This window comes from Megalopta genalis, chromosome 6 (genome assembly GCF_051020955.1).
Source record: "Megalopta genalis isolate 19385.01 chromosome 6, iyMegGena1_principal, whole genome shotgun sequence".
NCBI classification, from domain to species: domain Eukaryota; kingdom Metazoa; phylum Arthropoda; class Insecta; order Hymenoptera; family Halictidae; genus Megalopta; species Megalopta genalis.
The window spans coordinates 24,665,234-24,690,053 of record NC_135018.1 but is presented as its reverse complement, the minus strand read 5'-3'; the positions used below and the strand labels follow the sequence as shown (position 1 = coordinate 24,690,053).

Here is a 24,820-nt window from a genome sequence, read left to right as displayed (position 1 = left end):
ACCAGTATTCTTAAATTCGTCTGATGCCTTATCTGTTTCAAATGTCACTTAATCGTTTAAAGCCTAAATGCATGAAATCCGCAGTCTAGTTAAGTGTATCTGTTCAAAAGGATAATGACATAACATTTAAAGATTGAAAGAGATATATATTATCATTTTCAAATTTACCTTGCCAGGCTTATCCATGATACGGCCAGGTAGCGACGCGTGATGACCGGATGCGATGACGGCGCCCGACTTACACGACACGCATTGCCCCATATAGATGCGCCAACTTTGTCCCAGTACACACTAAATATCAGGAAATATCAATATTAGCAACAATCCAATCTCACATGGTCAATTAAAAAATAACAATGTGATCCCATTACCAGTTCCACTCAAAGAAATCCATACAGTTTGTCCGTAACGTAGTACACTGGTTAATTCATAAATTAAACGTAAGCTTAATACTTGATTAAATAATCTTTGATGCGATACGTGCGTTATAGAATTTTATTCCTAATTGTAGACAACGATATCATTGAATTGTCAATTCTATTTAATGTTCACTTTTTAGCAGGAAACCCCACAATGGAACAAAATAAACTTTCAATGAAAACTGTGTGCTACCGCTAGAGGCGGCCGAGCCAATCAGTAGAACTGTGCTTCGACCGCTCATTGACTCGGCCGCCACGAGCCAATTGATCTCGTCTCTCATTGTCACTGTTTTACGTCAATAGTTCGTAAACAAAGCCGCGGATTGCGTTTTCGCTAAGAAAAAATTTACTTCAAATAACCTCAAGAATCACACCTTTCTGGATGTTAATAAAATTATGGAACACTCTGTAGAAATAAGTGATACAATTTCGCTTCTTTTAAATAAATCGAGTTTGAAAATTCGCCAGGTTCGCGTGCAGAAGTACTGATAAGAAGTAGAAAGAACGAATCATAAACAAACAATTTACTTTTTAACTACGAGAGTGTTATTTTTTCATTGAACTTATTTTTACATGTCGAATCATTACCTGGCTGGTTGTACAAACGTATGCACAAATTTAATATGTACATTATTTGATCACTAGTATGAAACAAGCTTCACACAGAATTGTGTATTTGTAAATAGAAAGTAAATAAAAATCAATTTTCGATGAAAATTTATTAGCTTATTTATTTATAGTTTGCGTATGAAATAAACTAATAATTTAATTTAAAACAGATTTACGTTTACTATTTAATTTGCAAACCCGTAATACTTCGCGAACGTCACTTATTTATATAATATAAGTGAGAGTAACATAATTGTTAGAAGAAACACCATGGCACATTTATGATAGGTTGTTATGAGTCGTATCAAATTTAGAATAAACGAGCATTAATTGCTTGGATATAAATATCGTGTTTTACAAGAGAACTTATTTCCGATAATTTCCCTTTTCTTTTCACTAAATATTAATTTACTGTAATTTTCGTGATCAATCGTGCAATAAAACTAGTCGCGGTAGTTTCGATGAATTCATTTCATGACTGCAGTGTGTTAGATCGCGAATAGTATACAATTTTTCTTTCACGTTCACTTCGGCTCGTAAATCTCAGGTTTGAATGTGGTGAAACGCGACTGACTCCTGAGATTACTGCCCGTCAAATTAATAATCGGCAATTGGATCGAATGGTAGAGCTGCGGTTGCACGTTAAAATGATCCGTGAATTTATCGTAACGAGAGCTTAAGATTGATTGCGGACGATTGTTCGCATGCCAGCGAGATTTGGTCGCGAGTCGCGACAATACACGTTTTGAAGTTCGCGAGTAAGAAACGCGTATGTTTTAACAATTTTTGAACGAATGCGTCTCTTATTACTTCTTAAGACTCAAATGATTGTGACAGTTGTCGAAGAACTTCTCGTTTTTGTGAGTGACCGTCTGTGATACTGTTATTGATGCATTTTTCAAAAATCATTTACTCTCTCTCTCTCTCTCTCTCTCTCTCTCTCTCTCTCTCTAAATGCAGATATTAATTTTCTTTCAACTGAAATGTTTGTTAACAATATTTAATATTTAATAGTCGTCATAGAATAAATATTTGTTTTCCGTGTTCGAAGAAATTATTAACGAAAATGGAGTTTAAATTGTTACAGCTTTAAGGGAAATTACGTGGTAAGTGGTTAAAAATGTTGGGGAGAATTTAACTTCACCGTATGACAGAATAAACCTTTGAACTATAGAAGGCGTGAACAGATGTTGCAAATCACGTTTTGTTTTTAATAAGGAAACGAAATGACTTGGCTAAAGCCGAATCTGTCCGATGTTGGCACGGTGATCGTCTTTTATACAGTTTAGAGCGACAGAACCGTCAAATGCAGAGTGCAACTGCCGCCACTGGTCTGCTACCATCATCTTTAACTGCAGTGCGGTTCTGGTATGAAATCCGTCCATAGAGTAAGTTGGGCGCATAACACAACGGAACATGTAGTTATGCTGCGATTAGTTGCATCGAATTTCCTTATAATTTGAGGTAATAATGTTAATCGAATAAGAACGTGAAATTGAAGTTCTGCAATTTTCTGCAGCACTATCGCGTATAGAATGTCGTAGAAATGAGCATCTATCGTAATTGAACGTTTACTTCCAAAATTTAATGTACTCAAAAAATGAACGACGATGCTTCCTACATCTTTTAACAAATTAGCACCGGCTACGTAAAACTATGTTCAAAAGGTCTCACTGGATATTGGTCTTGCTTTCTCTAAAAAAATTGGACTCGTGTTCTATTAACTAAATAAATGCTATCAACTAAATATTTTCCAAAAAATGAAAAATTATAAGTTGCACACATTTTCTGCAACATAGCGGCGATTGTCAATGAGTTAACTTATTTTCTCTTATTTATAATAGTATTCTGCACTCATGTTCTTAAACCCTCATCGACCAAGACCGCGAAACAAAAGCTGTATAAATTATAAAAAAAAGTAATTCTTGTTCTTAATAATTTATAACTCCTAGAAATATTAATCCTATTAAAGATCTTACGAAAACATTTTTGAAATATTCAGATGTAGAAATTAATAAATATATTTTTCTAAAATATTCTATATTAAAACCAGAAACTAACTTTTCATTAAGACTCACTATTAACCAAATCAAATGGAGTACAATAAAAATAAATCTAATCATCTCCCGAAATTAAACACGTTACAGTAAATGCATTCGCGCATCTTTTAATTTTCCAATAGCTTTGTTTTAGTTTGAACGAATGTATTATGTATTATAATGAATTGTAGTCACGTCTATGTTTGTCAACGGTCGACATTCCAATTACACCGTAATTATTACATAAAGACGTGTCAAAATGAAATTGAACGGATTTTCTACGCACACATGTTCAGTGCGTGCTCAATATTGTTATCTTTTGTTCCGTACAGAAAAATATGTGGGAATTAGGACGAGAGGATTTCAAAGGGGCCGTTGTCTTGTGATCCTGTTTCGCTACGTCTGAACTTGTTGGTGCTAGATATCTTTGTTTTTTAAATTACACAATAGACAAACTCCAACTTGGAAAATGCTAGTTGACAAAATAACTCGGATGTGTTAAATGTTAAGTACTTAACATTTAGAGAACTCAGGCTTCGAGTAGAACGTTTTTAATTGCAGCTATTGACTTCAAATAGGATCGCTCTACAATTTTATACGACAAACGCCCACTTATGAAATTAATAATTAAACGCGAATATTTCAAATTATTATATACAGAAACAAGTTGTAAAAATTGATAGCAACTGTTATCAACGAAACAAGTTGTAAAAATAGAATACTGTACTTACCACGCGTATTTATTGAAAATATTCTCTTAAATAATAAGCCGAAAAGAAATCATCAAATTGTAACGGTGGTAGTAACATTTTGATGCATAATTAAATCTGTTATTGCATATGAAATATTTATTAGAAGATTTATAAGCTGCGAATAAAAACTGATAATAAAACTGATTGTGAGTCACGGGTAACAATTGCGTCAATTAACACAGGACTTTGTTGCCAATTAATTTAACCGTACAAGTGATTCTGAATCGTTTGACCAGATTTATTGCACAATGTTTACGTCGGTTACTCGGACAATGGTACCAATTTAATCAGCAGACGAAATTAATTAAATGAAAAGAGTTATCAAAATTAGAAGACACTGATTTCAATCCATGTCCATCTAAACATTTTCTTACTAGCGAAACAGATTTATCACCGTAACAATAAAGAAAACAGTTTATTAATTGGATTCCTGATGTTTCGTGTCACGCAAGACCGACGATTTTCGCACTAGCTCGCATCCGTAAGAATGATCTCGTGCCAAGACGCGTAGCCAACGTTTAAGGGTCCCACAAACCAACGCAAATATTCAACGGCCGCAGCGGATATTTCACGGCGAAGAATTCGTAGCTATATAATTTACTTAGCAGTTTATGCGTTTTCTCGCAGCAGCGCGTTCAATTTCCGGCAACAAGGACTTTTGAACTCGCTGAGACCGATAAACAAATTGTAAAATATTAACCGTGGCTAGACGAATATCATTAAAATTAACTTTATTTCATTTCACGATCCTAATAGCATGACTGTAAATCTGTATCAACACGATCTTCTACCAAATCTTATTTGAAAACGTACCATCATTTTATATTTTCTTCAAAACATTATCTATTACAATCCCTGGAAGAAAAGTATTCGAACACCTTTTAAAACGCGATAACTTTTATTTAAACTGAACTAAATGACTCAAATGTTTTTTTCGATGATTTTCTGATTGTTTACTAGAAAATGACTCGAATACATTTTTTAAATTTTGCTATTACTTGGAATGGCACAGCGATAGTGAACCTATGATTGTAGAAACTCCTCACAGGAAGAGATTGGACGCTTTCAGATCAGAAAACACACGGAATTGAATATTCGAGTGGTATGCATCGGTGTTCTAATTCGTGCAACTGTTTGCGTAGGATGTTCCGGGGACAGTCCTGTCGAAAGTGGCGAACGATAACCATCGCATCCCGGCTTGCAAGTGATCGGAACGATACAGGTGAGAGGTAGAACCTTAGCGAGGAATTCAACCTTAAACACATGAAATCAACGGTGAAAGGTAGCGGTATACCATGATTCCGCGATGTGGGACGATAAATGGCATTGGCCCGATTCGCTCCATTCGAATATATGTACGGTTCCGAGTCCAGTGTTTAGGAAGTTTTCGATTTCTTACACGTCGAAATCTTCCTTCACGCATGCCGATCTCGTTTCACTCGTGCTCAGTGTGACCGAACTGTTCATAGTTCTCCGAACACCGAAATTCTCGGACAATTGTCGTCGTTCGGACTAGGCAAGAAACAGTTGAGGTCGTTTCTAAAAAAAAGGACTCCTAAGTGGAACTGACGAATTCGGTAAATCGTTCTAAAAACTTTCTCAAACATAAATATTGATATGTTATCAATTACGTGGCTCTTGAAATATATTGTTGTTCCCATTGAGTATATGCAGTTTGTGATACATGGTAATATCATTTTGAAAATGAACTAAATTGCTCTTTACAGTGATATTTGCCCTTCTTTCACAAAACGAAGAAGAACAGTGTAATTGAGTAATGAACACATGTTCGAGGTTCAGAATAAATATATATATTTATTCTACGAATTTGCTGCATAAACAAACATTTACAATAATTTCAATATCTCACGAAAGTGGAAAATATTTCTTTCACGTTCGATATTTAAACATTTGCTATGCTTTGTTACGTTTCGAACATTTTGTTCAGCTAGCTTTCTTCATCTAGGTTTATATAAATATAATATTATATTTTATAATTTGATATAATACAGCATCACACAACTTTTTCATTGTTAATCCATTAGCTATACATATATTCCGTCTGATATTACAACTGTTTCATCTCACATGTTTACTAGTTCTTTTACCAATAATTTCTACAGGACCTTCAAAATATCGAAACGAATATTGTAGCTATAACTGTTGCGAGCAAATAAAAATTGAACAGACGAATGTTTGTTGACAATAGTAACGCAGCAATACTAATTGAATACATACGAGCAAATAGCGAGAACGAAAAATATCAGATCAATATGATTGAAATGGAATATAGTTTTTCCTCCGAAAGTGATCGAAACATCTGTATTGAAATGAAATTTTAGGGGCACGTTTTTATATATGTAAAAGTTAGTTTTCAAGGAAAGTTCTCAATTGTTTCTGTATAATGTGGATTGGAATTGGAGCTGAACTTACGATGTGTCATAACCATTTACAACGCCACGAGCAAATGAAAGTCATTCGTGGTCTGATTTTCAAGTTCGTAATGGTTTTATTTAATTACTTTTGATACTGCAAAACGGAAATAAGAAATGGGAAAATGCGTTAATTTAATTCTTGATAAATTAACCATTACATTTTATGTTTCGCAAATTTATAAAAAATAAATATATAAAACACATGGAAGAATAAACTTTGACTACAAAATAAAATAAGAATACATTGTTGGGCTGACTCATGCCTCCGCATACCAGGTAAGTGTTAAGATTATTTGATTTGTAACCGAACAAGACAGATAATAACTGTGGATCGTTATGCAAAATAAAAATTGTCAATTGCAAGACATGAGAGCCAAGTGCAACATTTTTTAAGAACATTAATTAAGATCATTAGATCAAGATTTTTAGTTGCTTCCAATTTTACCTATTTATTTTTACCTATCCATTTTTGCCATTAATGCATAAAATCCGCCGTCTGTTGATAATGCCGCACAAAAGAAATTGCAGTTATCAAGTAAATTCCATTTCAAGCATAAGCAATAGTTACAAGTTTTCTCGTGAAGTATACTAGTTCTTCAGGAAATTTCCTTCCCCATAAGCACCAATACTCTGCCACTTCTGCTATTATAATACTTTGCCTACAACATCTCATGGCAACTCGAGTATCATTTCATTCAAGTAACATATGCACGCACGCACGCACGCACGCACTGAGAGAGAGAGAGAGAGAGAGAGAGAGAGAGAGAGAGAGAGAGGGAGAGAGAGAGAGACAGACAGACAGACAGACAGGGAGAGAGAGAGAGAGAGAGAGAGAGAGACGATGAGAACACTCTTCATACATTCAACACCTAAATAAATCATCTGTTAATATTGTTAAAAAAGGGACCATTTTTATTTGACTATTGCATCTGGTTTTTCTCTTTAAAACCTGTAGCACGTACTATTTTTAATGTACAATACTGGAGTGTTCCGTATAATTTTCTATATGGGCCGTTTAAAGCGAAAGTAGTGTAAGTCAATGTTTTACTAGGTTGATTTAATATTATTAAATCATATATTCGTTTAATAAAGATGCCGCTTTATTGCAGAAAAGTATTGCTGTAGTTCTTCTTTGTCAATTATATGCTAGGCCATGTAAGAATTCTAGGTCGTATCGAAACATGTATAAATACATCCTACTTTCAAAGCAAAAAGTAAAATGATCTTTTAAAGAATGTTACGATGACAAGGTTTTGGAGTAAAATAGCTAAGTATACTTACATATTACATAATATACAACGAAACAGTTATAAGCATTTTCTACTTAACATCTAGCACAGTTGACGTTCATAGTACCCTTTAATCAATACACTAAGCGTTTAATTCAAGGAAAGAGTTTCACGGTTCTGGTGCCAGAATGCGCAGCGAGATGCTTCAGATGGAGGACCCTACATATGTGCATACATATACATATGTATATACGTATGTATAGTTTCACATTCAGCACAATCGATACTGACCGAAATATTGGGAGTTCCGCGGTAGAAGCAAGAGAAACCGGCGTGTCGGAACAATACATTCTTTTCGCCGTGAGTCAATTGAAAAAGAAATCTCTCATTGTATCGAGTGCTGTACGATCTTACATCATCTAGAAATCAGCACGCACATTTAAAATGCTTCTTGAATATCCGCCTTCGTTGGAAACTAATTGTAAGAGCTAGGTTAATCCTCATCCGTCCTCCTTTCTACAGCTTAATCTGCCCCTTGATAACGATTTTACGCAATTTTGTTAATAATTGACTTTGTAAACCCCTTTTACAATAAAGTGGTAACATCAGATGAGTACAAAAAAATTAAGAAAAAATTAAGTACAAAATGAGATGATTCGCATTGTTCACAAAAGGATTCAAACACCGTGTTATTTTTATTTTACGAATAACGTGGAAAGCAATTTTATCTTTTACCTCGTTCAAACAAATTATTGTCTCAAATACTTGACTCAAATAAAGTAAAACAAAAATTTGATAGAAAATTCTCGAACTGAATATAAATTAATTGAAAATATGGGAATGTTTATAGTTTTATTGAATTTGTCCTCAAAAAAGTTCTTACTTCAAAAGGTTTGTCTGATATATACATCAATTTTCAAATCTATTATTGTACCAGATGAAGATGTCGATGCCGGAATCACTAAAACGTTAGTATACATTAAGTTTGCGTTATCTTCAATCACCCTGCACCAATTACAGACAGGAGAAAGCGAAGAATTATATAAAAAGCAATTTGCTCTAGCAATAGAGCAAAATTGAAGAGGATTTTATAGTTATGCACCTTAACCTCCCCTAAACAGCCGTGTCCAAAAAATATTTGATAATCGAGGTTCAGTATGCACTCACATAGAAAGAAATTTCCTGGCCCTATGGCTGGCCTGTTGTGTAGACGTCCCAAAAACGCTGGAAAAAAATAAATCCCTTTTCGTAACAAATCTCATCGCGAATTTTGTGTCCAAAGCTCCCTACAGGCTGCGTTAAGTATCTTTTCTTTCATTCAATCAGAACCGATACAGGATTATCCATTTTATTCAGAAGCCTTACGTGCGCGAACAAGCGTGGATGTCAACAAGACGTCACGTATATGAAGACTACACGCATTAATTACCATATTCATCAAATTAGAGTCTATCGGAAACATCGAGTCACGGAGACTTAATCCATTGGTGTAAACAAATCCTTGGCAGAAATTTAATTCTATTAAATCAAAATCGTGAAAGATTTCAACGCTTGGAGGTGATACAACCTTTCTTAAAATCACTGTATCAAAATGTAATGCTTACATTTTTGTTATAAGCTCAGATATAATCACAATCTCCGCAAAAAAATATTTTCTTAATTGTTTATTAAGTTAGCCCTTCTAACATCTTAAAATGAATTCAAGTAGATTAGTCCAATTTTAAAAAAGCTGTTTAACATTAAAGAGGCTGTATGCAAACTTTTTCTACTGGGTTCATGTACGTACATACGTATGTACTTTTATCAAGCGAAGTATCGTTTTATATATTTTTGTAATCTTACATTATTATACAACAGTAAATATAACAAAGAGTAAACATTATTGGGAATATCCTGGACTTGGACCGGAAAGGATTAACCGAAGTATAATTTTGTTTTCGTTGGTTTTCCGCTAGTTCTTTGATAGATTGTGTCCCTTGACACCGTCCAACGACCGTAACCCTACGCGGATCGAACTCGATGACGCATGCGAGTGGCACTCTCAAAGACAACAATACAACGTCCGCCAGCACCGGCAACTAATGAAAATCAAATTGTTATTACTATCCGTAACTATACAATGGAAACACCGGCGTTCGGCTGGAAACGATTCCATCGACTGATAAAAGCCTAAACGCCGCCGTAAACGGATTTACAACTTGGACTAAATCAATATTGAACAATTTCTCTCGGACCTCGCCAATGAACCTTACCTCCGTGACTATAGGCACGCGTGAAAGAGATGACGTTGCATGAATGTAGTAATGCACCTATACGTGTCACGAACTTGCTTGTCGCGCTTTTCTCACGTGCGCGGGTTCTGAATTAAGCGGATATCCCTGTGCTATCGCCAATATTGTAGTGAAACTTCAATTAGTGGGAATGATCTTTGCCTGATGCATCTCAAGAGACAATGTTGTAGTTTTTATTTTATATGTTCACTGCATTTAAAACAAAAATAGAATTAGAGACGTTTTAAGGATCAAATTGATTAAGTGACACTTAAAACAGCAAGAAGATTCAAAGAGAGAAATTTAGAATGACAATATATTATTTTTTATATGTTGAAATTATATTGGACTTTCTATTTCCTTTCCTTTTCTTGAAAGTGATGCTTAAAGATCCACCTATGCATATGTCAGGCATGGGCAGTTTTCAAATAAATTATTTGAAAAATATTCGTTTGAATAATATATTATCTTGTCCGATTACATGCTATTTGAAATAATTAAATAATTTTTGATATTTTTTTATTTGATCAAATGTTTTTTTTTGAGAAGATCTCGACTTTAAAACTATAAATATTCCTGTATTGTCAATTAATTTATGTAACTATTAATTATTTCAATCCATTAATTTCTTAATTTGTTGAAATTATTGTCAATTAATTAATTGAACATCTTATTTGAAAAATATGCCAATCCTGACAGTCGTTCCACTTATCAAGCAAATGATATTCGCGTCAATATTTTCATAGTAAATAATCTAAACATACTAGTTTACATTTTTTATTGAAAAACTTCGCATACCGTGAAAATATCGTAAATTTTTTGTGACTATCATAACAGTACAAATGTACTTTAACCCAAGCCTAAGGAGCACTAAAAGTGACTAACATAAGTTGCTTTATAAAAATGACAAAACTGAATTTATTTTGATTTAAGGGGTTTTCTGGTTCAATATTTATGTGGTTAAAGAAATTCAATGATTTTCCATGGAACGATCTTTATCATTACAATAATTGTAACATGAAATATATAAAACCGATAATGTGATTGGTAGCAGTAGGTTTAGTGTGCTAATAACAAATATATAAATTTCAAATAAAATAAGAAAGAGTAAATAATTTATTAACCAATCTAGCTTTTACTTTGACTAAAATAAAATAACAGAGCGAATAGCAAATAAAACAAAAATTTGATTTGTGTCAAGTATTTTTGAGAACGCCCAACCATTTCACAAATTATTCGAACGCACAAAGGGCTTTAACACAGAAACAAAATCCTATCGATTTCGCATGTTTACTGTACGAAATTATTCCATTACACCTTTCATCATTATTATTATGCTGTCAATGAATTGTCTTCTACAGAGTTAATGACTAACTCCAATTATCATATGCGATAACCAGCGCCAGCCATACGAAAATCTGCCTATCTACCCCGTCACAAATTATACAAATAGCAAACGTTGGCGTTTTCAAAATGAACAGCGTTCAAAAAATCAAGAAATCTATTGCATATTAAACACCTTTGATTAGTACTACTATTCCGTTATTGACTAATGTACATAATGCGAATTCAAAATTATTTCTTACACAAACAAATAATTTGATTGAATACGTAAAAGTTCAACTAACAAAATAACAGAATATTTGCAAAAATGTTACTGTACATTGTAATATGCTCACAGTGCCTAACATTAAACATGTGCATTACAAAAAATACATTTAGGACAACCTAATACCTACTTCAATTTAATTACATCAACTGTCATAATAATAATAATAGTTTTTAGGATGAAACAGCCTAAGGGTACATATTAACTGAACAACACCTGCCAAATTTTCGTGAACGCACACAGAAAAACGTTTCTATGGAAACATGAAGAAGTTTGTATGCATGAAACGGATGACAAGGAATTTTCATTGCTTCACTCACCTTTCTCCTCGTATTGTCGAATCTCTCAGGAAGTCGTGTGAATCGTATTAAGAATTAGAAAATTAAAGACTGACACCTACGCGAACGGTCAGAATACCTGTCCACCCCACTCCGACTTCACAAATGTTATGAGTCTCGAGTGATTGGAGTGGGGTGGACAACTATTGTAACGAATAACAACGTGCCGACAACCGCCTATCGCACGATACTAAAATACTGCCTATATCCTCGATTCACAGCGTGAAACACACTACTAAATACACCAGCTATCACACGTCGTCATATTCGATAGTACGAAACAGTATAGTTCCCCCACCAAATATCAAACACCAATGAGCACGCACCAAGCCGGGTCACCGCTTGGGCTATCAGCACCCTCTATCGCTGTTTGTTAGAATTATAACAATCTATCAGATAATTGATTCACGATTAGCTGCTGAAATTCTGTCGGTAGACAATGAATAAGTTGATCACAAAGTTGCAAAAATAATTTAAGATCGAGTGGCAATTTCCTTTAAACGACAATTGACAAATGATCATAATAATAAAATTAAATAAATAGAGAATAAGCATCGCCGAATCAATCAAGTTAAGAATTTAAATCGATGATGATCTAATTTTGTATAGGAGTAGAGTCTACTCCTGCTGCTTAATTGGTTTATTGAGTAAACTAATCATTATAGTCACAAGCAAAATATAAGTCTACATATAATTGTAGCGCTTTATAGATTTTCACTTTCGAGAGTTTTATATAACTCTCGAATGGACACGCGCCTTTAGAGATTGTGGAACGCCGAATGCGCCCACTATCGCAATTGTAGTGAATTATCAAGATGACAAGCATTCAACACTGAGGACAAGGACTATCACAAAAATGGCGCTCGCTGAAGTTTGCGGTCTTAAGTCGTTTGTTGATTTCAATGCAGTACGTGAAAAAGATAATTTTTCACGGGAAATCGAAGCTTATAGTGGAAATTTCATTAACAATGTGCAGTTGGCTGTACCACCGTACATAAATGTAAGTACTTTATCTAAAACTTTAATATTTTGCTTCTCCAGGAACAGCATTTAAATTTGCAGCATCATCTGATTATTATTTAGAAATAATATGCTCTATCATACATTTCAGAATATATTTCAAAATAGTTTTTCAATTTATAAGAACGTTTTATATATTAAAAATTATTTACCACTGATATACATATATATTTATATAAAATTTTATATATAGGTTAGAAATTAATGTATAGAGATTTTATTAATTTCCAAATATATTCTTTTTATATATAGCCAGCCGAAACTTTAGCTCGCATTGCAGAAGGAACCGATGAAACTGGAAAGCACTTAAAAATCAAATTTGATCATGGAACTACCACATTGGGATTCCAATATCAAGGCGGCATTGTTCTTGCTGTTGATTCACGTGCAACAGGAGGCCAATTCATTGGTATACTTTGAAATACATATATTTGAAATTTGTAGAAATATTTTATAAAATCTTTTCTTGCAGGTTCATCTACTATGAAAAAGATAGTAGAGATCAATAACTATCTTCTTGGAACATTAGCTGGTGGTGCTGCTGATTGTGTCTATTGGGACCGTGTATTAGCGAAGGAATGTCGTATGTATGAATTACGAAACAGAGAACGAATTTCCATTGCAGCTGCTAGCAAGCTTTTGTCGAATATAGTATACAATTATAAAGGCATGGGATTAAGTATTGGTAAGTTCAGTTTCTAAAATGAATAACTTTCTTATCTCATAGGTAGTTAATACTCCCATTAATAGGTATGATGCTTGCTGGCTGGGACAAAAGAGGACCTGGTCTATACTATGTTGATTCAGAAGGTACCCGTACTCCAGGAAAAGTTTTCAGTGTAGGATCTGGATCGATCTATGCATTTGGTGCACTTGACTCTGGATACCACTGGGATCTAACTGATGAAGAAGCTTATGACCTTGGCAGAAGATCTATTTATCATGCTACTCATAGAGATGCATACTCTGGTGGAATTGTAAGAGGTACATAAACATTTGTAACAGTAATACTACGCGTGTCTACACAATATATAATATAAAAAATCTTTCTTGCAGTTTATCACGTAAAATCAACAGGTTGGGTACACATTTCTGATGAAGACTGCAAAGATCTTCATTACATGTACCAAGAGCAAAAAGAAAAGGGAACTAATTAATAGAAATTATAAATTATTGTATTCTTACAAATGTTTTCTTTAATAAATTCAATTCCTAAAAACAGAAGTATCTGATTTACAAACATATTTATGTTGTTTTTGTTTAATTCTAATTTATGTAACTAATTTATCGGTAAGTTAACTAACGCCAAAGTTAAGTACGTGAGTCAGTTTTGTGTTCTGAGCCTCAGTCTGTTGCTCGATGCATCTCATTGTTTACGTTTCTTTAATAGTTTAAAAACGAAGCTGAAGTTACAATATTTTTATTCCCAATTTTCGTCTTATATATACTGTCTTGAAGAACTGTTGTTGAATATCTTGTATATTGACATCAACAAATTGCAACATGCAAGAGATAAAGAGAAAGGAATGACCTTGACGGTCCCCCACTACTGTCATCTATAATCTATATGTACATATGTGTGGTGTGTATACATACATATTCCAGCGCCGGCCGCCATCGAATTAGTGTGATTGGTGTCGCAGTGCAACGAGCGAAACATTATTCTTCGCAGTACGTTAAGTGAAATCCTAATTTTACAAATCGATCTGTGAACAAATGTCGAGTCCCGACGAATGCAAACTCAAGGGCGGACACCCTCCTGCAGGTAACAAATTAAATCACAATTTCTTTTAAAAGAGAAAAAAAGGTTAACATGTTTACACATCATTTATGGAATGACGTAGTCACGCACCTGCTAAAAATTTCAAGGCCACGTAATCAAACAAACGTTTTTTATTATAAAATGTTTATATTTATGATGCAGTAAAAGCGGGAGGTATGAGAATCACTCAACATAAATCACCAAAAGAAGATCGTGAAATAAAGCCGATTAAGGATGCGGACGAAAGTAAACCATCGAGTAGGTAAGCGCAAATATTATTTTTTCTACAGCGAAGATAATTCGTTCGCTTAATCTAACCGAAAATGATTATCAAAAAATAATATATGATAAAACTGTGTTGTGTATACGTATGTGTAGAGAGAGAGTATGATTTACTATATTTACATTATCTACTATGTTCTTGCAACATCATTCGTAATACGTACACAAATGTGCAATATGGTACTGTTAAAATTTACTTTCTCCAATAAAACTTTTTATATTACGATGCAAATAATATAATTAATGACACTATTATTTTATTTTTCCTATTTTTTTTATTTATTTCTATTTGTAAATAAATAAATTTTAATTATATTTCAGTCCACCTAAAACTGTAATGATCAGTGGATTTCCTGGAAAAGGGAATGCAGATTTTCCACCAGAAGCTGTCCAAGTCTTCCATGAAAAGCCTATACCAACGCATGATGCACGTCAAATCCACAGTTCGCGTCCCATCATCATCCAACAGCCTAGGAAATGAACGACACGCACTTCAACTATTAAATGGGCTAGAACTACTATCAGTGGCCCATATGCATTAAGTTAAAAAAAAAAAGAAGAAAAGAATAATAGATTTGTATGTATGTACATACTAAAAAGTTTCTTTGGGATGCAATGATTCGCTGTGTGTACACAATTTTCTAATGTAAACACATAATTTGTTTCCCAAGAAACTGTGGTTTTCTGTAAGACGAAATGAAATACCTCGCGAGAGTTTATCACTGTTATTAAGAGAGTAAAGAATTTATTTTTTATTGCAATGCCGTGCAATTCAAGTATTTGCATTTAGGCGGTCGATCAATTCCGCCTTATCAGATGATTGTCGTCCTTAAAGATACGACTACTATTATAGCGATAGCTCGCCGTTATAACAATTTTATAATCTACGCACTTTATTAGAGTATATATAACCGCCTTCGGGACCAGATTCATTTCAAGATGTAGTGTTTGAGGTACTAATACTACTCCACACTATATTTTGTTTATAAGTGTATGTGTCCCGACATTATAGTCGAGCGTAGAAATTCTAGAAATGTAGTTAATCTACAAAATCTATGTCAAATTTGCGATTTAATCGCTTTGAAAACAACATATTACAACACTATGTGAATATAATCGTCAAGCATGTAAATGTCGGAACGACTATCGTCACGTTGGCCACAGTTTATACGAGACTTAAAAGAAAGAAATATACGTCTTTGTACGTAATTAATACTACGTTCTTTAATCATTTCGTCCTATATCTTTGTCCTGATGTAATCCTTATAATACAAAATTTCTGATACTTAACAGGAATTGTTATACAACCATTTCCTTTTGCAAATTTGTACAAAAACCAAACATAAGAACCATTTATTTCTATAATTCGCGGTGAAAGTGAAAAAGAGTAAAATGTCCCATTAATATTAACACCCTGTCTAGCTATCTTGGAAACTATTATACATAAAAATAGATTATAAATAGCACATTTTTCGTATACATATAATAATAGCGAAGATAATTTCTAAAAAATTGGTTGCCTTTTTCTTATATTTTCCCGCTTTGATAACAATAACTAAAAATGATGTTCACTGAAAGATCTTTATCATTTTGTTATATGTAATAACTTGTTTTCTTTTACAGTTTGCGAAATAGTTACATATGTCGGCAGAAATTTTGACGGGACGTGACTTCACCCCTTAAACTTTAGTCTTTCATTTTGGCTCTGTCATAAACTGTCAAAATTTCATTAAAATCTGAGGAAGATATTTTGGTAATGATCTTTTTACAAATCAGGAAAAAAAGTTTAAGGAATTTGACCGGGGTGAGACCAACACGCGACGTTGTTGGTAACCGTGAGTAGCATTGAATATTGTCGTCATGGTGATTGGTATGAATTCTATAAACATAGCCGCATTGATGTGTCAAAGGCTGAATGAAAAGACTGTCCGAGTGGAGCTTCCTTCCTGATGTGTAAAGATGTGAATGTGTTACGGTTCGCGAACATCGTTCCCGTCTGAAAATTTTCGTACGTCCACAAACGTTCGGGTCACCGGTCAGCGAAGTTCGCCCCTCTTCAAGGCCTCGCCACAATGTCAGGGAAAAACACCACCGAAAAGGTTTTGGAAATCGACGCACACGTCAGCAAACATTATGACATAGTTCGACGTCTCGGCAAGGGGGTAATTATCTGAATTTTTTTCAATATTTTAAACAGTTGCCTTCCTTGCTTCAATCGAGTTTATGGTCAACAATGTTTTCGAAATCCTTGCGACCTTGCGATTCAATTTCATCCTGGACATTAAATAATTTGCACTTATTCAAATATGAAGTAATTTTACGTTTACGTTTTTACATACAGTGTTTATAATATGTATTTATATAAATTCTTGAAACGTTTTTACTTATTCTATAGTTCGTTCTAGAATATTTCTTCTCGTTTGCTTGATATAACTATTTTTGTACAAAATTCTGGCGTCCGTGTGTTCACGAACTTAAAAATCATGTTCTCTTTACTATGGAGTATATTTTATGTAATTCTGCGTTATATTATATTCGAATAATATGAAACAGAACTGTGGAAACGAACATACAGAAATAAACGTCGATCGATCCGGTAATACATTCTAGAAAATTACGTTCGTTACGGTACATTTGCGGGAAAGTATAACTAGAGTCAATCGATACTTGGTAGCAGTTAACAGTTAGAATCGTGACAACGAATACCGGAAGCAACAACGACAAACTCGCCCGCTGTCGCGTACCTAACAACGGCTCCGTGTGAAATTCAAACTTACGTTCAACGAGTTATTGCGGCGATGTTTCTCAGGCCTACGGTATAGTATGGAAGGCGATAGACAAGAAAAACAAGGAGACGGTTGCGGTGAAGAAGATCTTCGACGCCTTCCAAAACCAGACGGACGCGCAGCGCACGTTCCGCGAGATAATGTTCTTACTGTCGTTCGCTAATCACGAGAACATCATACGACTGATCGGTCTGCACAAGGCGAACAACGACCGGGATATTTATCTCGTGTTCGAGTACATGGGTGAGTTTTACCCGGTCCGAAGAAGAATTCACGAAGGTCACGTGCCACGGCGATTCTCAGACTTTTGGCCTGAAACACGTTTCGGCCCGTTTCCCCAGAAATCGATCTTCACAACGTCATTAAGAAGGGCAACCTCCTCAAGGACATCCATAAGGTCTTCATCATGTATCAGCTGTTTAAGGCGATCAAATACATACACTCGGGGAACGTGATACACAGGGACCTGAAGGTAAAGTTCAGGCTCCCACCTTGCAGTCTAAATCGCAATCTAAAAACTACAATTTCTTGGTAATCGTTGCCTCTTCTTCTTTTCTTTTTACTATGTTAGCCGTCGAACGTTCTGCTGAACACTCAGTGCCAGTGTAAAATCGCCGACTTCGGTCTGGCACGGTCGGTCACTCAGATCGGCGAGGGTGACGGCGAAACCGGAAGTGATCCCACCCTCACGGATTACGTCGCAACCCGCTGGTATCGAGCGCCGGAAATACTCGTCGCTTCGAAAAGGTATCCCTGCCGTTTCTCGGGCGCAGCTTCATTTCAGACAATGTTTGATGGTGCTTTGTCTATCGGCGACATTTAGGTATACGAAGGGCATCGATATGTGGTCACTGGGGTGCATTCTCGGCGAGATGCTTCTTGGAAAGCCGCTATTCCCTGGTTCATCGACGATCAACCAAGTCGAGAGAATAATGGCTACCCTACCGTCGCCCAGTAAAGAAGGTAATTATCCATTAGTAGATTGGTAGAACAGAAAGACATTATCGTTCGGTCCCCTACGGCGATATTTCCTTCTAGATCTGATGTCAGTCTGCGCCGGTTACGGAACCAATTTGCTAGAGAAAACGCCGAACGGACCGAGGCGGTCATTGAGGGATCTGTTACCAGACGTGTCTGAGAAGGCGTTGCACCTTATCAGTAATCTAATAGTATTCAACCCTAATCGCAGGTTAACCGCTGTGGAGGCCTTGGAACACGCCTACGTAGCCAAGTGCGTACATTCTTCAAATTACTGATCAACTCGACGCCAAAATTATTTTTCGAAAAATTCCATGGAACCTTCCGGTTCCATGATTAGCCGAGTTCGGATACATTGTCGAGTGCACGAAGCAGAGCTTCCTGTTTCTGTAGAAACGAAGAAGCCTAACGATCTATGAAATGCTTTATTTACAGTTTTCATAAACGGAGCAAAGAACCGGAAAGGGGTTCGAGCGTGGTGCCGCTACTCAGGGACGATGTACAGCTTTCCGTTGACGATTACAGGAATAAGCTGTACTCGATGATGGATGAGAAACATCGAAAACATAAGAATATGTAAGTGAACTCTCTAGGTGCTCGATCCGATTTTTGGATAAATAAAAGCGACGAATCGTCGACAGGTCCAAGTCTAGGATTAGACGGCTTTCGGAGCACATCAGGAAGGAAACTGCTGTCAATCATTCCAACCCCGTGATCGGACAGGGTGATGGAACTGTTGGCAAGAATCCCGGACATTCGTATCAAGATTTACGCAAGGAAAAAGGCAGAAACGACGTCTACGAGCCTTCCTGTTTGGATGGTAAATCTAGTATCCGCCTGTTTAAGAAAAAAGCCCTGATCGGTTGACGAAACGATTACACAACCCCATCTGTTTCACAGCACGCGCGCATCTAGCGAATAGAAAAACGACGCGGCAGCCGCAGATTGATAGCGGCGAGGGAATCAGGAAGACAAGAACTATAAGCACCTCCATGGAGCCCCAAACACAAAACTCGACTGTGAAGAATCATCGACCGACTGGTAATTATCGGGTACTGTTTACACTTCTCTACAATTGTACTACTACGCTGACGATTTCCTTAACATCCGACAGCGAGGAGCGTGGCCACGCAGTACACGTATAACTTAATGAACGGCAATGTAAACAACTTTACGCCTAGCGGGACTAAGAGTTGCCTGTACATTAACCAACAGCACCGTCAATTGTCCAAGTCCCAGCGATCTATACAGTCCGATCAAGTGCCCATGGTAAAATCGCTAATCGAATAATCTCTTTTTTTTTACCTTTTCTATCAGCACGGTACTTATATTTCGTCGTGCTCTTCGCCTAGGAGTAACACGGACGATTCTATCGTTACAGGCTACTTGTCACGTGGGACTCCTTTAGGTACTGTAATCATTCGTACGACCCACCGTTACGCTTCTCGCACTCAGAATATCTTACTTTCTTCTTCTCTACATTTACCACGTCCTTTACCGAGCTTTTTTCTCCGACCGCTAAATGTGCGAACTCGTTTCAGTGTTCTCCTGATGGAAGGTCGGGCCAGCTGGCGCAGGTCGCTCGTACGAAGCCGCGGAAGAACGGCAAACAGACCCGGCAACCTGCCCGCTTTACGTCGGATACAAACTGGCGTGGGCAAGATCGGCAGAGGATTTCGTTCGCCCACGACAGTCCTCAGAGCCTGCAAACGAAGTACTTCGCGAAGACATCGGATAACACGATTTGCTACTATCTCAGATCGAACGACAGTCAGAACAGCAAGAACGTCAGCAGCGGCAGCAACGCGAACAGCGCGGAATCGTTGTGCGCTGCGCGCACGACATCTGCCTCGAAGAATCAGGTAATCCGGAATTATCTGACCCAAGTGATGCCGATGCGAGTCGAACAGCAGAAACCAGCGCCTTGTCGAACGAAGAAAAACGCGGATCACGCGATCATTCTGCGAAGCAACGCCGACCGATTAGAGTCCTCCGATTGTCCTGCGAATGGCGCGCGACGAACGAAAAATTCTGCTCCTACACACCGCCACGTAACGAGGGAGCAACCGAAGCACGCCACCGAAGGTGCTAAGTGGTCTGCGCCGGTGAACAACTCGGGTTATCTCAACAATTATCGCCAGAGTCACGGTGTGATAACGGCGTCTGCGTACAAAGACCTGCGAAGCGGGAATATAAAATGGTAGAGACACCGGTGGGTCGGGCTTTCGAAAAATATGAACGGCGCCAGCCCGCGCAGTGAAGTCGCAGACAAATATTTTTATACGATTTCTTCACCCAGGTAGCTTTAGAGGAGTTTCCTTTTTTACATCTTCGTGGTCACCTGAAATTTACAAATGTTGTTCGATGTCAGTATTATGAATGTCGTCAAGCATCGCCGATTATTCCTACACACGCAACTGCCGATGGAATGTCATGAAGCGTCGTGGTTCTTCACGGAAGCCGATGCGTAAGTGCAACTTAGGGGCTGGCGATACCACCGTTCTTTTTCTCGCGAGCTGCGAGGCACGTCGCGCGTGTGTGCCGGTCACTCAAAGTTCCTAAAATTTCCAAGCAATCGCAATCAGTGTGCTGCGTAATTGACACTCAAAGGGTTCCCACGGGTGGAATCGTGTTTTCCGCGGGAACAAACCGCCGAACCCGTGGTGAACGATACTTTAAGCGCTTAGGTAAGAAGAACCTTACAAGAGCTACGATCTTTTTATAACCGTAGGATAAGGACCGTGAATCGAGAGGAAAGAAATAATCAATAAAGATCGAATCACACCTATTTCGTTGAACTGACTTCCTGTATCTTCATTGTCGTTGGGATAAGGTGCAGTAAAATTCGATCGGAAGACCGACAATTATCGCGCTGGGATTCGACAAAGGCTCGGCACATGGTCGGCAATAAATGTAGGAATATAAACCTCGTGAAAGCATTCGTGAGGAACGAGGAAGGTTCACGCATGAATTTTAATGTACTCCGACCCTGTGTCTCGCTGGGACCAAGGAATTGATCCTGCTTCGCGTTCAATGTTTACTCGTGAACGACACGCAGCATGTATACTTCTTTGTAATATATCTTTTTGTGATACATATACGCGAGCATGTGATAATATCTAATTCCTATGCATTACCTGTCGCGGAATAAATTTGTACTAAAGGAACACAGGTTCTCACCGTTTTCATCAAAAACATCATAGAGAGATTGCCTTTCACCGCGAGGCCGGCCGCCGTGCCTTTTGCGCCAGGAAACGAGAGTCTCTTGCGTTTTCTATTTTCCGACCCGCGACGGAGTTCGCGTTGCTCCTTCCCGATGCCAAACGGGAGTTCACACGCCGAGGAGATTATCAATACAAATATTACTCCGAGTGTTTTCCTGAAATTCGCGAAATTATAAATAACAAAAGTACAAACGGCTGCCTCGGATTACCATCGATCACGCCATTTTCTGGAACAGGCTTTTTATAGCATCGGACTTTATTTGCCTGGAATACATGGATCAATATGAAAGCTCCGTAAAAATATCGTGGTCCCCATTCGAACCGAGGTTCGTCGGAAGCGATTTGTTCCGAATATTCATGCCACGATGCATAACCTGGTATTAGCTATATGTTCTGGCATCGATGACGCATTAAATGTCATTCTTCTAAAGTTCGTGTTTCAAACTATCGTTATTCTCGAAAAATATTCTCGACCTTCATTCTCGACGATTGTTCGCGTTCTCGTCGTTCAATGTGCATGCTAAGCAGGGGATTAATCGAAATCCGATTCGAAATCCTTCGGAAGTCTCGACTAGCGTTTTGATTTGAAATAAAGCTGTTGAATGAACTCTTGGAGTGGCAGATGGCATCTATTGGGATTATGGAATGGAAATGATTCTAATTCTTTGCTTTAGAAGACTTTATTTTAATCCTTTATTGAGAGAAGGTATATGAGCGAAACCGATCGAGCGACCAAACTCTACTGAGTAGCCGGTAAGAAGAAACGCTTCTTTTATACCCTTTTTGGGTTCGTCGTGTCCACCAATCAGAGACGTTTTATTTGTCGCGTTTTACATTGTATACGTGACGCTGGGACCCTCAAACAGTCAGGGCACGATGTATATCAAAAGGTACCGGCGATGATGTATCGCGGCATCTAATATATACAGTTTACATCACCGTCGCTGCCCGCTGACGGAGCCGGCGAAATGTAAACCGATATCTTAACTGAAGATATCTTACTAAGTAAACTATAGATTAATTTTTGTTCGAGGCTAAAATTTCAACAGCATCGATGTGATTGATAAATTCGTCTATGAGAATAAGAAATCAGTATATCTTTAGCACGCATCGCCAAGACGGGATTCAGAATATCCGATGGCACTGCAATACCGTACGTTGATTCGGTGATTTTTCATTATTGCAATTCTACAACTTCGTTCGAGACAGTTTGAAAGTGACTTTTCACTTTCACGAAGCACAATACTTCAACTTTAATATTTTAAAAATATGTTTTCTCTTTGAAATAGTATTTTTTTTTCTTTTAAATCATTAATTTGAAATAATTATGTGATTTGATAAAAACTTCATTTTTTTTAAAGACAAAATTACAAAGTTCAAAGTAAAATTAAAGAGTTTTGAGTACTCTTTATAGAACATCGATATATAGGTTTCCATGACAATTTTGTGCATGTCAGCAGATGTATTTTAAGTATTTTCATACTTCTAAAAATATTTTTTGAATATGGACCGTAATCCCTTTCAATATTGATTATAACCATCAGATGTACGATAATTCTCTGCGATTTTAGCTTCGGGATTAAAATATTAAATGGACCCGAATATGAAACCAAACTGTGCCATCCTTGATATCAGAAATATTTTTTCCTATTTCTGTCGCTTCATTTCATTTATTAGTACATATTACTTCTCTCTCGTTTCTGAATTCAATAAAAGGTAATTTTTGTATATCACACTGTCCAAAATACATTTAAATGAACATTTGAATGATATTTTTGTCGGATGAATCGACTTAGAGGCATGGAAAGTATAAAATTATAAATACTTAATCTTCGTTCGATATTACTTTTTGCTACATTTGTATCTCTGCATTGCCGTATTAGATTTGCTATCTATATTTCGTCGTAAAAATTTTACGAATGAACGGTGTATTTATAAACCATCGTACGATAGGTCATTCCACTTAATCCTTGCTACCCCGTGCAGCTAACCGTACGATAAATTGTAACGTGCATGTACACTTTCCATTAAACGAAGAACTCCTAACCGTGTAATTTCATTTGCGATCATTTTAGTAGACATCGATTTAATCTGCATTTAATCGAGTTTAATAATACTGCTGACGTCAGCCACGGGACAAGAATGTTTGTTTGTCACGAGCAAATGTTTGTGAAACGCATGTCCATCCCCGATCCGATTACGCCGTCATGTGACGTGCCTTCTTTTCCACCCTTATACCGAGCATTCTTTTAATAGCAACTGCAACGAATAGAGTGAAAGGAAGAGAGAGAGAGAGAGAGAGAGAGAGAGAGAGAGAGAGAGAGAGAGAGAAAGAGGGAATGCATAACAGTAATAGTAAACACTGTCTTAACAATATTCCAACATTTTGTTACACTCCATGTCACTTTGTTCTTTCACTTTAATTTGTAAACTCACTCCATTTCCCGTTAACTGCCTCTACCTGTGTCATTGTTTCCGTCTTGCGAGCAAACATTGCAGTCATTAATGTTCCAACTTCTTAAAGTGCAGAATTTTAAAAAAGATTCATGTTGTATTTTTTGCTGAAATCCACTAACTATACGAAACACGCGGGATTCAATGTAAACCGCTGTGTTTCAAGTAATTTTAAATCTTCGAGATGGTATAAAAAATATCTCACTACGTATATAGATAAAAAGATGTGGCACTTTTAACTCTACCATGCTTCAGAAATCACGAACTCACCTTTTTTTAGAAGATCTTTCTAAACGCTAGCAGCTGCAAACATTTCGGATCTCGAAATTCAAATGTTACATCCTGAAATTAGAACGATGTATTTTCCTCGTCGGACTTAATTAAGTAAACCGATCGTTTGATCCTAATTTGCATTAGTTAGAATGAAACATTGAATGTTCTATTCCACGTGAACTTCAAATAAAGTAAGAAACCACGGAAGTCGCTCCGTCAAATCTCATTACTCTTCGTCGCGGATACGTCGGCGGTAACGATTCGCGGGGAACCATAGACTGAGATAAATCGTTTGCTCCGATTACCCTTGGGATTCTGTTGTTAATGAACCACCTTGAATC

At 36.7% G+C, this 24,820-nt stretch overlaps 4 protein-coding genes across 13 annotated transcripts in view; 3 read left to right on the top strand and 1 right to left on the bottom strand.

Annotated features, from left to right (window-relative positions):
• The window catches only part of LOC117222257 (uncharacterized), an 80,702-nt gene extending 68,753 nt beyond the window's left edge, over nucleotides 1–11,949 (bottom strand). For 3 of the 7 annotated variants that reach the window (XM_033473871.2, XM_033473876.2, XM_033473880.2), the window contains exons 1-2: nucleotides 11,683–11,948; nucleotides 169–291 (exon numbers count right to left, since the gene is read on the bottom strand). In XM_033473871.2, coding sequence (XP_033329762.1) covers nucleotides 169–261 — 93 coding nt within the window. In that variant the 5' untranslated portion in view covers nucleotides 262–291; nucleotides 11,683–11,948. Of the gene's footprint in view, nucleotides 1–168; nucleotides 292–8,650; nucleotides 8,708–11,682 lie in introns of those variants that run through there. The other 4 variants (XM_076523282.1, XM_076523284.1, XM_076523283.1 and 1 more) reach the window with 4 other exon arrangements.
• A 568-nt stretch (nucleotides 11,950–12,517) lies between these two features.
• Nucleotides 12,518–13,964, top strand: Prosbeta5 (Proteasome beta5 subunit). Its single transcript, XM_033473859.2, has 5 exons — nucleotides 12,518–12,700; nucleotides 12,973–13,129; nucleotides 13,193–13,405; nucleotides 13,471–13,704; nucleotides 13,777–13,964. The coding sequence occupies exons 1-5, from the start codon at nucleotides 12,557–12,559 to the stop codon at nucleotides 13,875–13,877; spliced, it is 849 nt and encodes a 282-aa protein (XP_033329750.1). The 5' UTR covers nucleotides 12,518–12,556; the 3' UTR covers nucleotides 13,878–13,964.
• Nucleotides 13,965–14,310: 346 nt separating this feature from the next.
• Nucleotides 14,311–15,977, top strand: LOC117222250 (death-associated protein 1). Its single transcript, XM_033473860.2, has 3 exons — nucleotides 14,311–14,485; nucleotides 14,645–14,744; nucleotides 15,086–15,977. Exons 1-3 carry the CDS (start codon nucleotides 14,437–14,439, stop codon nucleotides 15,243–15,245), a joined length of 309 nt encoding a protein of 102 aa, XP_033329751.1. The 5' UTR covers nucleotides 14,311–14,436; the 3' UTR covers nucleotides 15,246–15,977.
• Nucleotides 15,978–16,671: 694 nt separating this feature from the next.
• LOC117222248 (Extracellularly regulated kinase 7) lies at nucleotides 16,672–21,316 on the top strand. Of its 4 annotated transcripts, none has more exons than XR_004490638.2 (12): nucleotides 16,672–16,926; nucleotides 17,574–17,793; nucleotides 17,892–18,022; nucleotides 18,122–18,297; nucleotides 18,374–18,513; nucleotides 18,589–18,781; nucleotides 18,964–19,104; nucleotides 19,170–19,348; nucleotides 19,429–19,569; nucleotides 19,643–19,797; nucleotides 19,881–19,936; nucleotides 20,070–20,191. XR_004490638.2 is itself a non-coding variant. In XM_033473858.2 (12 exons), the coding sequence occupies exons 1-11, from the start codon at nucleotides 16,837–16,839 to the stop codon at nucleotides 19,934–19,936; spliced, it is 1,593 nt and encodes a 530-aa protein (XP_033329749.1). In that variant the 5' UTR covers nucleotides 16,672–16,836; the 3' UTR covers nucleotides 20,070–20,208. The 4 variants fall into 4 exon arrangements, 3 of the variants coding, with proteins under 3 accessions (XP_033329749.1, XP_033329748.1, XP_076379403.1); XM_033473858.2 differs by having other exon boundaries at nucleotides 19,910–19,936; nucleotides 20,070–20,208; XM_033473857.2 differs by lacking the exon at nucleotides 19,881–19,936 and having other exon boundaries at nucleotides 20,070–21,316.
• The last annotated feature ends 3,504 nt before the right edge of the window (nucleotides 21,317–24,820 follow it).

Coding starts and splice junctions, on each gene's coding strand:
- Prosbeta5 (XM_033473859.2), top strand. CDS start 12,557: ATGGCGCTCGCTGAAGTTTGCGGTCTTAAGTCGTTTGTTGATTTCAAT. Junction 13,406..13,470: donor AGGCATGGGATTAAGTATTG/GTAAGTTCAGTT, acceptor TCCCATTAATAG/GTATGATGCTTGCTGGCTGG. Junction 13,705..13,776: donor CTCTGGTGGAATTGTAAGAG/GTACATAAACAT, acceptor TCTTTCTTGCAG/TTTATCACGTAAAATCAACA.
- LOC117222250 (XM_033473860.2), top strand. CDS start 14,437: ATGTCGAGTCCCGACGAATGCAAACTCAAGGGCGGACACCCTCCTGCA. Junction 14,486..14,644: donor GGGCGGACACCCTCCTGCAG/GTAACAAATTAA, acceptor TTTATGATGCAG/TAAAAGCGGGAGGTATGAGA. Junction 14,745..15,085: donor GAAAGTAAACCATCGAGTAG/GTAAGCGCAAAT, acceptor ATTATATTTCAG/TCCACCTAAAACTGTAATGA.
- LOC117222248 (XM_033473857.2), top strand. CDS start 16,837: ATGTCAGGGAAAAACACCACCGAAAAGGTTTTGGAAATCGACGCACAC. Junction 19,105..19,169: donor CATCGAAAACATAAGAATAT/GTAAGTGAACTC, acceptor AATCGTCGACAG/GTCCAAGTCTAGGATTAGAC. Junction 19,798..20,069: donor AGTCCGATCAAGTGCCCATG/GTAAAATCGCTA, acceptor AACTCGTTTCAG/TGTTCTCCTGATGGAAGGTC.